The 17,581-nt window shown below is 43.8% G+C and overlaps 1 protein-coding gene across 13 annotated transcripts in view; it reads left to right on the forward strand.

The window, feature by feature from the left end:
• Window positions 1-17,581, forward strand: part of AGAP1 (ArfGAP with GTPase domain, ankyrin repeat and PH domain 1) — a 301,042-nt gene that overhangs the window by 211,543 nt on the left and 71,918 nt on the right. For all 13 annotated transcript variants that reach the window (XM_023930576.2, XM_086898932.1, XM_023930573.2 and 10 more), the window contains one exon: window positions 15,673-15,834. In XM_023930576.2, coding sequence (XP_023786344.1) covers window positions 15,673-15,834 — 162 coding nt within the window. The remainder of the gene's footprint in view (window positions 1-15,672; window positions 15,835-17,581) is intronic.

The following is a 17,581-nucleotide window of genomic DNA, read 5'->3' on the forward strand; positions in this document are numbered from 1 at the left end:
TTTCCCACTTAAAATTAAATATTTTCTGTTTCTTTTTCCTGAGCTGCTTTGTCATTTTAATTCATCTCCCTTCGAAAAGGTTAGGCCAAAGTTTGGGCTTTTTTTGTGCCTTTCATCCCGTAGCTTTTCTAAGGCAAGATGAAGAGTGTTGAGTGCTGGCTCTAGGAGGAAAGCAGGAGCTGTAGGCTGCAGTCCTGTGCACCATGAGACACCTGCAGGCAGCTGAGCAGGTGCCATCCCTGTGCCAGATGTCCCAAATGAGGCTGCAGGGGAGAAAAGCCTTCAAAATTAAGTGAGCAGCGTGGAAATAAAATCTTAAAAAGCAGAAATAGCACCTCAATTCCTGCCGTTTGCCATCCCCTTGACTTCAGAATGCTGTATTTGCTGGACTTGCCTTTTGCTCCTGCTGCTGATCCCGAGCTGCTTTGCAATTCCTGATGAGGGGAACCTTTTCTCCCACACCAGCTCTGCACCCTCCCATATGTGCAGTACCTTTTTCTGACTTGACATTCATATGGGATTACTTCTGGCTCAAAAGAGATGACAGCCAGAATTACCTGTGAAATACTTATTTTGAAATTGCAGGTGACTGGTGGGTGTTTGTGAATCAGCCTACCTCAAATAATTTCTTGCAGAGGCTCTAATATTTTTAAAGAAAAAAATTTTAGAAGTTGGTTTTTTTTAATAAATATGGAGAGAAAGTTGGATTAAAAATGAGTTTTAGGCAACTAAGGGTCAGCAGACTCAGAAGTATTGCGCTAAAACTCCTACAAAACCTCAAGAATAATTGATTGCTCTGAGTGTATCATCTTTGGGTAAGCTCAGAGATGTGTCCTTTATGTTGGCAAGTTGACGCATGAAAAACCCTTTTTAATTTCTGGGGGTTTTTTCTCCATTAAAAGATTTTTGAATTTTAGTCATAAAAAGCTAATACTGTGAAAGCAGCAGGTATGGCAAGAAGCTAAGCATCTTTTGGAATTCAAATGCCAATGTACTGGAGAATATGCCTGCTTATTGTCACGTGGTTTTATTGTAGACAAAATAACATATTGGGATTCAATTTTTCTCTGCACCTTTTTTTCACATTAAATTAATACTTTGTGTGGCTCCAGAGAACTTTTCAAAGTCTTCCAAACCAGACCTTTGGTTTCCTGGGGCTTCTGTCTTTCAAGCAGCTGTGAACATCTCCTAATTAGATAAATTACTTTGTAGTGGGCAGAGCCACAAAACAGGAGGTGCTGGTTAAATTAAAGGGGAAAAATAGAAAAATCCATTCTCTGAAATGGAATGCCCCACTGCTTTATGACTATTACTGTTGTAAGGTTTTACATTTAAGTACCTGAGGTTTAAAATTAAATGTCTAATATAATTTGGCGCTGGTAACATGAAGCCCACGACTGCCCTGGGAGAAAATCTCGACAGCTTAGTTTGGTGTTTCAAATTGCTGCGTGCTGGATAGTGAGCAGCTCGTGCTGCTGGCTCACTATTTAGCTCAGTCCCACCTGCTGTTCAGCATCATTTCCAATGCAGGAACATATTTGCCTTAAAAACTCCCGAAATTTCAAAAGGCTGTTCCAGCAGCACATGAAAAATTAATTCTTTTTGCCTTTTTTCCTTTTTTTTTTCCCCTTCCCCTTCTCCTCCATACTCTTGTGAGTGCTTGACAGAAGTAATTTTAGCAGCGAGAGAGAATAAAAACTGGGGGCAGTAAATCCCTGTCCAAGAATCTCTTGTGTAGATTCTTTATGGACCCAGAATTGATCTGCGTGTCAGATCCTGATGTAGTTTCAACTGTTTATCACCCTAATGGTGGTAGAGAGACCATGAACATCAACTTATAATCCCCCATGAAAGAAATTGGTGTTTGCAGTCAATGAAGGAGCAGCTCAGCTTTATTGATAGATTTGGAACAATTACTGCTGCTCCAGCTATTGGCCCAGAGGTTTTCCTGGATCCCACTGGAAGCCTGCGATGTTTTTTCCTCTGATAAATCTTCCCCTTGATGTTTTTGGGGATTTTTTTATTACCCAGAATTATCTGTAGCTGCTCATTGCTGGGGAACAGGAGGGTTTCTGGTCTCAGGGGAGCCATTTGTGATCTGTTTGGGTGTTACAGTTCTGTTCTGGATTGTGCATTCCACAATTCCTCCTCTGTGAATCCAGCTCTTATTTCCATAAAATCACGACATTTTTACAGGTGGAAAAACCCTCTAATAGCATCAAGTCCAGCCCTTAACCCAGCACTCCCAAGCCCACCACTAATCCCTGCTCCGAAGTGCCAAATCCAAATGTTTTTTGAGCACTTCCAGGCATGATGACTCCACCACTTCCCTGGGCATCCTGTGCCTCTCCACCCTTTCCATGAGGAAATTTTCCTGCCAGGAGGGGACAGCCAGGGGGTTTGGGTCTGCTCCCAGGAACAGGGACAGGAGGAGAGGGAACAGCCTCAGGCTGGGCCAGGGGAGGCTCAGGTTGGACACCAGGAGGAATTTCTCCATGGAAAGGGAGCTCAGGCCGTGGGATGGGGCTGCCCAGGGAGGTTGGGAGTGCCCATCCCTGGAGGTGCCCAAGGAAGGGCTGGATGTGGCACTCAGGGCTGGGGACAGTCACAGGTCGCACTCAGTGGCCTTGGAGAGCTTTTACAATTCCATGGTTTTGGTGGTGCTGATGGCACTGAAGAGATGGGTCTGTCTGCTCCCCAGTCTTCACAGTTTGTGCATCTCTAAAGAACCTGACAGACACACCCCCAAATTCACATCAGAAGTTTTTGTGGTGCCAGGAAGGCCTTGCAAAAATGAGAATTGTGAGACATCACTGTGAGGATGCAATTTCCTACCTGGGGATGAAGCAGCAGCTTGGTTCATTCTCTGTTTAAATGTCCTGTTTTATCATTTGGCTTCTGTGCCCTGAGACCATCAGAGGGAAGGATTCCTTCCTGCAGAGCACTCAGCTCTTCTGACAGAGCACTGCAAACAGCACTTTGCATGGGGCAGGCATTTCTGCTCTCTGCACTTGTAAATTGTCATTTGAATTCCAGCATGATGTAAAATTCTGCAGTAAATCAAATATCTGTTTAAATATCATCCACTTAGGCTTTATCACTGTACAATTGCTTGTACGGGCCATTTGAGCTCAGCTGTAATTTATGGAAGTTGTAATACCGGGTGTCTTCGGAGTTTCTAACAGTTTGGTGTTGGGGTTTATTAATATCAAATTGAGTTCTCACTGTGCCATGGGGTGGGAGAGGTCGCTGGAGTGTTGATATTAATGCAGACCTTGCAACTTGCCTTACTTGTCTGATCCTAAGTGCTGGGAATGATTAAATGATGGAACCTTCTGCTCTGCCTTGGAAAAGGAAATGGTTCAGCTTGCATCTGACATCAGAAAATGCCATTTAGAGCTGTTGGAATTCCATAGGCAAGTTCTTGATCAGGATCAATGATATAATTTCAAATAGATTCATAGATTTTTGGTCAGTATATACAGATCTGATTACTGATTTTGGTTTAGCTCAGAAGAGCTTTTTCCTCCTTTTCTAATATGGAAATCAGGACTGAAAAGCAAATACAGATTTATTTTCTCATTTTTTTTTAATTTTTTCTAGCTGCTTTAGAGCTACTCTGGGGCTTTCTGTATTTCTTACTACTTAATACAATAAAATTCACCAGTTATAATGCGTGCACATAGATTACATTACCTTACATAGGACAGGAAAGGGAACATTCTTCTCCATTCCATACCTTTTTGTGATCCACAGATTGCTTTTGGCAAAATATTTCCAGAGGGAAACTATTGCAGTTCAGCAGGGTAAACTCTGCTAACAAGAACTTATTATTGCCTTTGCTTTCTCAAGATACCTTGAGGAAACTTGGGTTATAAAGCACTACTTTTTAACAATTTCTGGAAGACCATCCCCTTTCCACATGAGGTTGTGTACTGAGAAGCTTCCAGTATTTAAATTTACCTGGCATTCTTGACAAGCTCTCACCTGAAATAGCTCAATCAACCAGAAATACTAAAAAATTCTGTGTAGCAATGTCCTAGGAAACAGAAGACTGGCAATTTTTTGGATTTGCTGATCCTGCAGGACTTGAGATTTCAAACTGGTTTTAATTCAGGCAGGGGACGATGGGGTTTTGCAACCTGTGGTTCCCCAAAGTAATGTAAGGCCTGGAGGGCAATGGTGATAAATAAGTGCTCTGAGAAGGGGTTTGGGATATTAATCCAACTGGTGCTGTCTGCCTTGGAATTTTAGGAATGTGTTAGCCTCTGGAAGCAGCAGGACCCAGTGCTTACCCCTTCTGTTCTGCAGGCCACAGGAATCTCAGCTTAATGGGGAACTTTGGGGTCACCATCCCTGAAAGTGTTAAAAAATGTGTGTCACTTAGGGGAGTTTTAGTGCTGGGTTAGGGCAGGACCCAAGGGTCTCAGAGGGCTTTTCCAACCAAAATTATTCTGTGGATCTGTGCCTTCCTTCTCCCCATGCAGGCCGTGGGTGGCAGCTCAGTGACCACCAAACTGGAGACGAGCTGTTGCCATCTGGTCCCACTGGGCCGTGTATCCAGCAGAGACGCCACAAAAAAGAGTGAGAGATCTGGAAGCAGCTCTTTACTTTGTGTCTGTGCTGGCACCAAGAGCCCTCTGAGGTTTAAACTCTGCCATGATGTTGGTTTAGGGAGGACTTTGGGTCCATGGGCATTTCTGCACAGCTTGGCTGAGTTTCAGCTGCTCCTCTCTTTATCCAGTGCTGCTGTCTAAATCCTGAGCTACATTTTTGCAATTCTCCATCTGCTTTTCTTGCTGAAGATCCTCTTCTTTCTCTCTCCCCCTGATTAAAACACAAAGAATTGTTGCATTCAGCAATTAAATCCTGCTCCTGATTCCAAGAAACATGAGTTTGCATCCTCAGGTAATTTGACATTGGCAATTTGATGCTGATGTTAATGTTGCTCACAGCCTGGAGTGCCAGGTGTCTGTCAGTAAATTGTTCATGGGACTAAATTAACTTTTTTACTGAACTATAAAGCTCTGCGTTTTCCTAGCATTTACTTATGGATGTTTAAATACATATTTTGCATTTAGTTCAGCTTAGAATTTACACTGAAGTAAAAATGCAAGTAGAATGTTCTTTATAATAGGGAAAAAAAGGTGATTTATTTCTGATTACTGATGTTGATTAATCTGATTTGATTGTCTGGCAGTGTTCAGTAAATCAGTGCTGTTTCTGCCTGTAGCTGGGCTTGGTTGTCACAGCTTCTCTGTTATCCCCACTCAGGAGAAAAAAAGAGGGGAAAATCCCTCAAGCCAAAGCACTTAATTTTTATTCTTGGAGTTTCAGCTTTAACCTGACAGAATAGTGAGGATGGTGAATGTTCTTCATCAGCTCTTCAGGCTCCTGGCCAAGAAAGACTTTCCAAAAGTCAGGACTTCTCAAGGAAGGAATCTGGATACCCAGCATGGTTCTGTGTAGCTCAGACATTTTTCAGATACAGCTCTTAGAAGTCTGCAAAATGTATTCTCTTCTCTGGTTTTATATTAGGACCATTATTTTGAATCATCACATGAAAACATTTTAATGGTAAAGTATAATATTGAAGGTGATCACACCTCTGGACAAGGGGAATTCTTCATCAGCAAGGCTGTCTTGTAATCTCATTTGTATTTAGAAGAGCGTTAAGTTTCAAAGGTTTTTATTTTGCAGGTTTGCAGTTTAAGGTTGCTTTAATCTGAAATGTTTGCAGTAATTGCGAGGAATTAAATACATGAGCTGGATTCACACGATATCCTGCAGGAGGTTATGGACTTTGAAAATAAAATCATGTTTGCAGAGAACATTATAAATTGACACAGTCTCAAGTAAGCAGAGAGGAAAGACATAATACCGCAAGAGCAGAATGTGACATTTTATAAACTCTTTGATTCAAGTAGCGTGGCTTACAAATTTCATAACCTCAGTGAGTTCTGTATTTCTGTATTTTAAGGAAGACTTAAGGAGGGAAATAATAAATAAAGAAGGGAAATTAAAAATCAGCAAGCTTTTCTTTTATTAATAAATCAATTTTTTAATATTTTTAAATTTTTAATTTTTATTTTATTAAGGTTTTTATTTATTTTCTTTTATTTCTTATTCTTTTATTCTTTTCTTTCTTTTATTTTTTATTCTTTTATTTATTTTATTTTCTTTTTATCTTAGTTTGAATAAGCAAAGTTTATCGAGCAACGTAAATTCTAAATTTATTTAAAGTTTTGTAAAGGTTTAAATGCAAAGTTGAGAAAGCAAAATGTTCATGTATAGCTGCCATGGGAACAATTCCTGACTTAAGGATTTCTTCTTTTCACATCCACACTCTGGAAGCTGCAGTAGATGCTTGTGATGGTTAATTCTTGTTTAACGTATGGCCGGGAGCGCAGTGCTTTGTTGGGCAGGGTCTGAAGGAAGAGCGTGCAAGAAACACACTCAGTGCTTTTATTCCTTCCTGCCTTTAAAGCAGTTTCTGTTGCAGTGAAGAGCAGAGGTGTTGGCTCCTCAAGCGTGGTTGTTGGCGGGCCGGGTTTCTCCAGGCGCGGATCACAGAGCGCGCTCCGCTCGGGATGTCGCGTATCCCTTCCCCATGGAATCCAACACTTCAAAGCTGCCTCACAGCGCACACGGGGAGTGAAAGAAGCCTCTGTGCCGGGGCCTGGCCACAACCTGGGGATTGTTGTTGAGCTCAGAGCCTCGGCCTTCCCTTCCTGCAGGTGGGAAACCTTCCCCTTTCATGTCCCGGGGCCCTTCATTTGCCACACTTGATCTCCTCCCTTCACGCAGCCGTGGCTGTGCCACCCACGGGCCGGGCCTGAGGAGTATCCAGTGCACTGGGGGCTCCTCTGATGAAGGGCCCCGATTTATTTATCCAAGAGCTAGAAAGAGAGCTTGATTAAAGTTGAAAATTAAAAAAAAAAAAAAAGTTTGTGGTTGGCAGTTGCGCCACCTGACACCTCTGAAAGACAGAGCTTTGTGTTTTAAGAGCTTCGCTTTTCAGCTCTGGCTCTCTGCGATAGGAAAATGTTTGATTTTGCCTTTGATTAAGAGCAGTCTTGGTGTTGCTGCCATTATTTCTCTTCCTTTCTGACACCGCTGCTTATGGCATACATTACCAGGAAAGCCTTAGCTTTTTCCTACCTAGCATGATGCAATTAACAGCCAATTTGCTATCCAGCAATTATTCAGCTTTAATTGGAAAATGTTAATAGTGAAAATCTCCTGATTTTTTTATTCCCCCCCCTCCAAAACACTGATATTAAGGCTTGTCACTGAAGTCTCGTGGACTGACAGTGGAGAGTTTCCTAACCTCTTCTCAATTACCACAGAGTGGGTTTGAAGCTTGAAGTTATCCACAGGTTATACAGACGGAAGGTTAAAGTACAGGAGTAGAGACGAGACATCTTTCTGGCTCTGAGCATCTCTTTGAAGAGAGTCAGTTCTTCCTCTCTGTCTTACTTTGCCTATCTTGAAACACAAGGTAAATATTTTAGTAGGAAGTGATTCAGTAAGCCATGGATTCATTATTTTCCAAGTGCCTGGTGACCTGCAGCAAAATGTTGTTAAATGAGGATTTTTTTAATGCAGTGAGAAGACAGGTTAACGCTGATGGTTGGATCAGGGCGGAGCTCTGCCCCCCTCTGTGTAATTAAGGTGAATTTTTTATTCATCTCATTTTGATCTAAAATAGAATTTGTCACACACTGGTACGTACCTGACCGTGATGGAGCTTGTTCACCCAAAATGTGTTCTTGTTTTTGTTCCCACGTCACCATTCCTGGGGATGCTCCTGCTGCATTTGCCACATCCAGGGTGCTGCAGTTGGCAGCTGTTATTGAGGTGCCTGATGATCTATACCTGGCTCCAAAAGGGGAAGACAGAAACCAATCCCAGCATGAATCATAGAATCTCAGAGTGGTTTGGGTTGGAAGGGCCTTAAAGACCATCCTCTTCCAGCTTCCAAGCCCCATCCAAACTACCCCAGACAGAGCAGCACATGACCTGGAATTGAACCAGGAGCTTCTGCGCTGAGGTGTGCCTTCAAAAGGACCATCCATCTCCTTTCTCCCTCGTGGGGAGGGAACAAATTCCCTGAAATGAACAAGTTACCTGCAGTAAATCCCCATAATTTCTGCCTTTTGTGGCTGTTTTTCACCTCTCTGTTCCACATCCCAGGGAAACAGCATCTTACACCCAGCTGGGAGCAATTCAGGCTGACACCACGTGAGGCTCACAGGGCTGATGCTCCCCAGTGCAAACGTTCTGCCAGAAGAATTAGGGATGTTCCCTGTACATCTCGACTGTAGGTCTGTTCAGCAGGAGCCACAAAGTTAGTTTGCCTTGGGATGTGGTGGCATCCTGCAGCATCCCAGACTTGCATCTCTTTCCTGCTTTGTTGTCCTTATGTGTTCAAACAACTTGTCAGGCTTGATCTTTCCACAGGGCATGTTCACATCCAGAGCAGAGGAGGGGACTGTAGGGATGTGTCTGTGTAACGGAGGATGAGATAAATTAACAAACCCTGCTCGCTCAGGGAGTAGTTTATATCATCCCTGCCCCTGACCTAAACCTGCTCCAGGCAAGATGTATGGAGGAGGATTAGGATCTCATCCCCAGTTCACATTCTGAGGTTGCAGGTCCTCTAAAACACCGTCTTTGCTTTGCTTGTCACCGTCCTGGCAGCACGGGAGAGAATTATGTAGAAATAGTTGTGTCCTCTCCTTGTGGGAGCTGGTGAATTCCTCCTGGAAACGAGGAGCTTCCTTTGAAAGGGAGCTTCTTTTCTTCCTAGCCATCCTTCAAGTTCCAGGGAGCAGGATGCTGTTTGCCAGCACTGTAATGTGTGGCATTCTTCCTTAGGAAAGAAAATTCACTTTTGTAGGTTTTTTTTAAGCTCTATTGTTGCATTTCTGCTCTCATGCTTCCTTTGTGATGGCCCAACATTGTGTGTTGGTAGGGAACGAGCTGGAGGTGATTTGTCTTCCCTTTAGATAAGGGAGATGGTAATGAGGGTCTTTCCAAAATTTCTGATGCCTTCCTGTATCTGTACCTGAGCATCTTGAGACTGATTGACTCTCCCCAGGCTGTGGACGATGTCCCTCCCTTGCCACAAAGCTGAAGGGATGCTCGCACCCTGAGGTCTGGTCACTTGAGGTGCTGCCACACAGCAAGAGCCAGACCCTCCAGAAGCAGGGAGATCCCTCTTTTGCTGTCCAGAAGGAACCTTTGTTTTCCTTATTTAGTTGAAATTGCTCGTTGAATTGAGCAATTGAAAAACTGAATTGAATCGTTCAGTGGGGCTTCCTGAGGATGACGGGACACAGCTTTGGCATTTGCAGGCTCTGGGCACAAGGCTGCAAAAATGACAGATGCTGTGGCAAGGGAAGACTCCTGGGGCTCTTTGGTGTCCATCCCCCAGTTCTGCTCAGAGCTCTCTTTAATTTCCTTCAGTGCAGCAGGTTAATTTAAGCCCTTCATAGCTTGAGTGTCCGACTGAGCTCAGCTCAGTGATGACCAGATGCACCTGATTCCTCCCAAAGGTGTGAGCTCTCCGTGCTTGACAAATATTTGCCTTTTTTTTTCATCCTGGAGGCTGTAATCTCGTGCCACCCTTTCTCCCAAGTGTTTATTGCATCCACAGACTTGTGCCAAGCTGCAGTTGTGACAGGATTTTAATGTCAGTCCCGTACATCCGTGTCTGACTTCAGCCTTCCGCGTTCGCTGTGCGATTGCAGCATCCCTTTAACTTCGGTCTGAGGCGGTGGAGGAAGATAAAGAACTTGATAGAGCATTTATGGTAATAGCTGTAAAGGGAAGCTGGAGAGCAGTGGATTTCACAGTCAGAAAAATCACAGCTCAGGGAAATGGGTCTGAAATACAAACTACAGATAGTTATAGTCTCTTGCTTCCCCTGTTTAAATAAAAGGATTGCTTTTCTCACCTTTATTTAAAACACATGTGTGGAGGATGAAAGTGTCCAGCTATTTTTTTATTATTCAGTCCACCAGCTACCGACATCTTTGCCTTATTTCATTTCAGCACTAATGGCATAGTGAAAGTTCTGAAACACCCTCTTTGGATTCAGCCTTCCTTGGGTCGCAGCAAAGATTCCTGCTGCAGGCAGAGCTGTTGCTGTTGTTTTCGTCATCAGCGCTTTCTTTCTCCTCTTGAACCTGGTGCTATTAATTGTGTTGCTGCTTCTGCTCTTTAATTGATCCCATTCACTGCTCCCGCTTTTGTAATGTCTGACTTCTTGTCACTTCGGCAAATCAAAAACCCAAATTAATCAATCTCCAGCCATTTGAGAATAAGGCCGTGTTGGGGAGCTGGGCTTGACAAAAAAGTCTAATTTCACTTTGAAAGCCTGTTGGAAAATTTTAACAAGAAGATGCAAGAAAAATGTAAACCAGATCAAGCTCGACTTTGGTCTGTGGAGAATAGCGTCACCTGTTGAGTTTGTTTCAAGTTTTTGTAAATAGGTGATTTGACAAAAATATGAAATAAATCAAAAGACACGAAGATAGAAGGGGTCAGAATATCCTTGGTTCCTCTGCAGATGGTTACACAGGAGAGAGGGTTGTGTGTGTGAGAGAGAGAATAGGAACCGTGGGCCAACGACGAAGCTCCGCTCTTGGACTTTTGTGTCCCAGCCTTTGTGCTGTGCTATTCCCGTACCTCACATGTTGCCTCTTTTCCTGCTTTTCCCACCCCCAGTTCCTTTACCCTGGCCTGGGGTGCTCATCCTGGCTTATTGTCCCTCATTTCCTTGGCCTCCCTGGTTCCTGTGCTGGCATCTCCTGCACCTCTGCAGTGCCAGGTGCTGCGGTGCTGGAGGAGTCGCATCTCGGACGGGTTTGGTGCGGGGGCTCGGGAATTCTGGATGCAAGGTTGTTGTTTTTCTGGTCTAGGAGCATCAAGAAGCACAGTCTGGGTTTGGATTGAGTTTCAGACAGTTCAGAGTTGGGGGTGTTCATTTGGAGAAGAGAAGGCTCCGGTGAGACCTAAAGGGGCTCCAGGAGAGCTGGAGAGGGACTTGGGACAAGGCATAGAGGGACAGGACACAGGGAATGGCTTCCCACTGCCAGAGGGCAGGGATAGATGGGATATTGGGAAAGAATTCCTCCCTGTGAAGGTGCAGAGGCCCTGGCACAGGGTGCCCAGAGAAGCTGTGGCTGCCCCTGGATCCCTGGAAATGCCCAAGGCCAGGTTGGATGTGGGATAGCCTATGGCAGGGGGTGGGATGGGATGATCTATTGGGTCACTTCCAGTCCTGCGATTCAGTGATGATTCTGTTAATTTTCCACCCTTTTCAAATCCAGGAGGACACTCAAAAAGTCATTAGGGGGCACAAATGAAGTAGTCTTTGAGATCCATATGTTGAGCTCATGCAGCTTCCAAATAACTAAATAATAAAAAAGATAGGACGTGAGAATTGGATGGAAAGTTACTTTTTACAATATATGTGTAATACTGAGGATATCAAATTGTTTCAAACAGCAAATAAAGCCCAGTACAACAGCAGAGCTCTCGAGACTCTTCTGAGGATTGGTTTTCATTTAATGTTCTGTCTCTTGACTCTGGGTTGTAGTTGTAGACAAAGTGTTTTCTTTTTTTCCACAAAGTGTTTCTTCTGTTCCACCCCTCCTTTCTTCTGCCACAGTTTGTCATACTTGAAAGGAATTTCTCTCATGACCATAATTACAAAATGGATCTTGGAGAGAAGCAGACATGGCACTTTCTTTGCGGAGTAAAAGCTGCATTGGCTTTTTTGTTTTGTTTGGTAAATTCTCACAAATGAAGGTTGGACTTGCACAAGCAGAACAATCTGTTTTAATCCACATGTCGTGCACCTGTAGAGAAAAATCACCATGTGAAGAGGAGTGGGGCTTTATGTCCCATCTCTTCATAACTCGAGGGGTGTTTGGTCAGCAAGTGTCACTTGGTGCTTTTGGGTCTGGAGATGCTGCACGTCCTGAGGGCTGCCACGACCCTGGGAGTGTCCAAGGCCGGGCTGGACAGGGCTTGGAGCAACTTGGGATAGGGGAAGGTGTCCCATGGCAGGAGTTGGGGTTTAAGGTCCCTTCCAAGCCGACTGATTCTGCGGTGTGGCTGTGTCAGCTCTGCCCTCCTGCTGAAGGAGTATTTAATAGTGGCACTGGGGAGGGATGGAGGGCAGGGAGGAAGGCTCCTGGCTGCTGGGACAGAGCTTGGGCATCTCTGGCTCGCTCCTGGAGGTCACAGGCAGCAGCAGGCGCGGGCTGAAACACGAGGATGCTCCGCTTTACGGGAGAAGACATTTTCCAGCAGCGTTTTGCTGCACATCACTCTTCAAAACAGCTGCAAAAGCGAGGCCGTGCCGGTCAGGACAACCCCAGCTAGGTGGCAAGGGGAGAGTTTTGTCCTCAGTGTCGTGTAATGGAGCTCTGCACCCTGCAAATGATGACCATCATCAAGGGAAGCTGCGCCCGTACAGTCCATCAAGCGCCACAGAGCTAATGATGGGCTGGGCAGATAATCGGGGGAGAGTTAATTGTAAGGTTCGATATGGCATCTTGTCAGCAGAGATAAGTTGTCACGTTTTCCACTTGAGCTGAAACTAAATGATTGTAAAATAAGTTATGAGTGTCCTTGGGCCTGTCTGCCAGAATGATGGCTAAGAATACATTCCTGGCCCATCAGTCTCAAGCAGCCCGCTTGATATTTATGCGAACTGAATGTTATTTTATTCCCCCTCTAGTCATGCTTGTCAGCTTCCCGAGTGAAAAGTGAAACTGCTGCTTTGACTCATACTTCAAGTATTGAAGCTCGGAGAGGCTGCAGATTGTTATTATTATTACCAGTATTATATATTTTTTCGGGTGTGTGTTGAACATTGATGCCCGATTGGGAAGAACTAATGGCTGACATTGAACGTGCGGGATGGCTGCAAAACAGCCCATCCCAGCCCAGTGGAACACGGCTTATGAGTTCCAGTGCCTCTGTCAAAGCTGCTTGAGATGGGGAGTAATGAGGCGCTTGCTTTTTTAATTTGCCGTGCCTTTTTCCATGCCTTTTTCTTCCCCTTCTTTTTTATTTTTTTTTTTATTTTTTATTTTATTTCATTATATATTTAACAGTGCCAGCAGTGGTCGTCTGTTCTCAGGCGTGGTAATTGATACCAAATAAAATGCATTATTTGTATTCAGTCAGGAGGATGAAATTGCATTCAGCGGGCTGAAGCCTGAACTCATTTACAGTTTCCCGAAGCCCGGGCTTTCAGGAGCCCCCTTTTCAATTTGAAGAATACCTTGTCAGGCAAGAGAAGGAGTGGGAAATGGGAGAGCACAGCGTGGAAGCCCAGCGCCTTTTGATTGCTCATATTTTAAACCAGGGGAATGTTAAATAACTCCCATCTTCAAAGGGTGGGCTCGGGAACCGGGAATCCGGGGCAGGGACACGCCGGTGATATCGGCTCGGGTCCGTTTATGGGGGATCAGCCTTTCCTTGCTGGTTGAGGGGGAGGGAGAGCTCCAGGCTCCCACTTGAGAGTAGTTTGACCCAAGGACAGCAGGTTATTACCTGGAAGGGGCTGTGGATGACGAGGATTTACCACGGGAGGTTAATTCTTCAGCTCTCCGACGCCAGGCATCAACCCCGTACGTCCCTCATTTTTCAGAGCTCTCGAGCAGGTTTTGTTGGGGGGATTTACGGCCTGGAAATTAGACAGAGCTGCCACCAGTGTGTGGATCTACCCTGATGGTTTTTAATGGGATATATTCTGTGGTTTTGCCTCAGGATTGTGGGGGTTTTTCACTGTTTGATGGGTGCAGGGCATGGTGGTTGATGCTGCAGGTGCAGGAGGTGATGAACTCGGGCAGGTTAATTGTTTCTAAAGTGAAAGCTGGGAATGAGGGGGGGGGGAAAGTGAGCATTTTGGATCATAGAATCCCAGAAAGGTTTGGGTTGGAAGGAACATTAAACATCACCTAGTTCCAACACCTCAGAGAGGGACACCTTCCACTATCCCAGGTTGCTCCAAGCTCCATCCAACCTGGCCTTGGGCAGTTTCAGGGATGGGGCAGCCATGGCTCCTCTGGAGGTCAGGATTTGGGACTGGCAGTAACCCCATTGCATCTGTGCCTTTGTGTTTCTGGCACCCTCTTTCTGCATCTTCTTTCCATGGCATGGATCCAAAGGGATCTCTGTCCCCTTGGCACCAAAATCCCACCAGGATTTCCACTTGGATTTGCCTTCCTTCTCTCCTGGAGAGACAGCAAACTATGCCAGGAGAGCCACTTGCACCAGTTAAATCCTTAAAATCTCCTGCACTTACACAGAGTAAAACACATTCCTGTGATTCCCATTTGGGGTTAAATTCTTGGGAACTGGTTTTAAGCTAGTGGATGTGGGGAAAAGAACAGAAATCCTTAATATAAAGATTAATGTTTGGTTTGGTCTGTCTTGCCAGGCAATTAGCTACATAATTTATCCCCCACTAATAACTTAGAGCACAACTGTGCTTAGGGGGTAATTAGTGAATAAACTTTATTAGGAGGAAAAAGAAACCAAAATAAGTTGGGTTTTGTAAAACAGGCAGTTCTGTGGTAATTTAACTATGCCAAAAAAACTCAAGAGCTATTTTTTTAAATAATCATTGGCTTGGTATTTTTCTGACATATGAAGTTAAATGCACTCCTATTATTACACTTAAGCTTTATAATAAGGATTTTATTCTTTTCCCTGTGTCTGCTATTCTGAAACCAATCATCAAGTATTTAACCCCAAAAGGCCATCATGGGAATGTATTTGCTGAATATCTGTCTAGGAGATTTTAAGGATATGGCACATAAATGCAGTCCTGATACTGCACTAAGGTGCAATATGGTATTTAAGCAAGGTTCTGGAAATGGCTTCGCTTTCCATAATAGCAAGTACTTTCCTTTAAGTGTAGGTTTTATGTGGAATTTTATAATTAAAATCCAAACCAAGCCAGTAATTAAACAAAAATCATATTACCAACCTTGGGGGGAAATCCTGGATTAAGGTTACTTGAGTATTTACTATGTGGAAGGACCCAGTTCTTAAAATTGTTGGAGTTAATAAAGCAGGAAACTGAAGAGGGTAACATGGGATTATTTCTTTTCCTTGCGAGCAGGTAGGAAGTGACCCTTTATCACACCATTATTACCTGTACCAGGTGTACACTATTTTCCTGCCTTTATTTCCTTCACTGCCTTTTCAGTGTGTGTCTGTCTGATATTAATGGCAGCAGAGAACATCCAGGGGATGCAGGGGTAGCTCTGTTTGTGTATTAAAATGTCCAAGTGTTACACAAATTCATTTGTGGCTAGGTAAGATCTTTGGAGGAAGGAGCAATTGGAAGCAATAAAGTGCTTTCCCTTTGTTTTTGTGTGTTCCAGCAGACCTGCTCCTAAAATTGATTCTGAGTTCTGTTAATCTAACAGGGCTTGACTCAGCATTTCAGCCAAGTTGGGGTTTTTTTGTACCTTTTTGAACAAAACGATGGCTATTGCTTGGAGAATCTCCTGAAAGAGCTTAAGAACATATCTGCAAACAGCCAGGGGTTATAGCTCGGATTCTAATGATCAACTCATTTAAATCTCACAGCATTTTCACTTTTCTCCCTTCTTTTCTCTCCTCCCCCAACTGCAGACACAGGCCTGGGAGATTCAGTGTGTTCCAGCCCCAGCATATCCAGCACCACCAGCCCCAAACTGGACCCCCCTCCTTCCCCCCACGCCAACAGAAAGAAGCACCGCCGGAAGAAAAGCACAAGCAACTTCAAAGCTGATGGGATCTCGGGCACAGCTGAAGGTAGGTTTCAAAAAAAAAGTATAAATCAAGCCTGGATTTTGAAAATGCCATTCCAAAGAGTGTTGTTAGCTCAGCTACAGCCTTGGCTCTGAATGCACAAGGGAAGGGGAATTGTGAGAAATTAGAGACTGAGCTTGTAATGATGGAGCTGAACCCTTTGAGGCATCACAGTGGTGAATTCAGCTGCCTGAAATGTGTTTAGAGTCATTTTTTTACTTTTTTTTTTTAATAAATCAGAGTACTCAAGTTAATATGGAGCCATCAATAGGTGTTGAGGTAAGGAAGAGGCACACTTGGAAGGTTAACAAGGAGGAAAAATTCAGGTTCACTCCGTAGCCCACAGATCACATCAGAACGTGGGTATTTTTTTCAGTATTATTAAATCTTGTGTTATCACATCTCCTTAGGCACATCCTGAGCTCTAGAATGGCCAGCACTTCTGATGGCCTCTCATTGTTTGAATATTCACCTGCTCATGGAAAGCTTGTGTTATTTGAGGATAAAAAGGAAAAGGGGAGAGTTTAAATGTTTGGGTTCTTTTTTTTTTTTTATGAGCCAGAAAGCAAAAGCCAAAAAGAACTTCATTTTCTCCCTTAGTTTAGCTCACTATTTCCACACTGCTGTAGCTGTTCAATGCCCTTCTGAAGGGGTAACAATGTGTACAGGAGCCAGATATGATATAAAACATGCTTGCAGCTTTAGAAAAGAAGAAAAGAAACATGCTAGGATTCAACCAAAAGAGCTCCAGAAAAAAAAAGATGAACAAGGGTGGTTGGAGGGCTCAGAAACTGGGGAGTCAACACATAAGGAGAGATGAAAAAGGGAGACAATGGAATAACATTGTGGGAAAAGGGGAGTGTTGAGTAAGAAAAAGATGTGGTTGTAAGCATGGGAGAGTAAAAAACAGCTAATTCAGTATCAAAGAATGTTGGAACAAGTTCTGAAGAAAGGATGACAATTGCAGACAGCTGAAGAGACATTAAAAATAGATGTGATAATACTATACAACTGAGAAGGGGCATGTTAACTACTACTTAGTCATCCTTATTTTCCATTTATTTAATTTCTCAATTGCACTTCTATCACATCCGGAATTTATTTCCCCAGCTATCTATACAAATCCTTTTTTAAAAACCCATCAGCTTTTTTTTCATAACAGCTCCTGTTGTGTTCTCTTTCCAGTCATTTAACTATCTTTGCTGTTAGTTTCCCCCCTAGTTTATGGCCCAAAGCCAAATTTTAGTTCAACCTTTCATTTTTAATTTGGCCTTTTTTTTCCCTTTTTCTTTTAAAGAAGCCCTTTTACACCACTTATTTTCATACCTCAATGGCAAATTACAGAGGGGATTTTTCAGAGCATTCACCATTGGCCCAAGAATATTTTGTTGAAGTCAATATGAATCAAGACCAGCTGGATATCGAGAGCCTTTGAAAAATCTCTTTCTGAGCAGCTAATAGGTGTATGTTTTCTTTCTCCTGGGGAGATTTATTTTCACAAGGCACTGGAGCTGGAGCCTGTGTGGTCCTGGGCAGTAGGCACAGACCAAGAGGGAGCAGTGGGGGGTTTGCAGTTGGGTCTCTTGTCCCTGGTATCACTGTTCTGACTGCAGAGTCCGTCCTTCATCCTCCTCGCTTTCCTCTTCTCCTCTTCGTCCACTGTCTTAGCTGAAATACTCTCGCACTAGCTCAACAAAATTGTCCCCTCTCCTAGAAATGGGATCAGTGTGCTTCCAGAAGGGCAAGAAGT

Source organism: Cyanistes caeruleus, chromosome 7 (assembly GCF_971803275.1).
Source record: "Cyanistes caeruleus chromosome 7, bCyaCae1.hap1.1, whole genome shotgun sequence".
Classification (NCBI taxonomy): Eukaryota; Metazoa; Chordata; class Aves; order Passeriformes; family Paridae; genus Cyanistes; species Cyanistes caeruleus.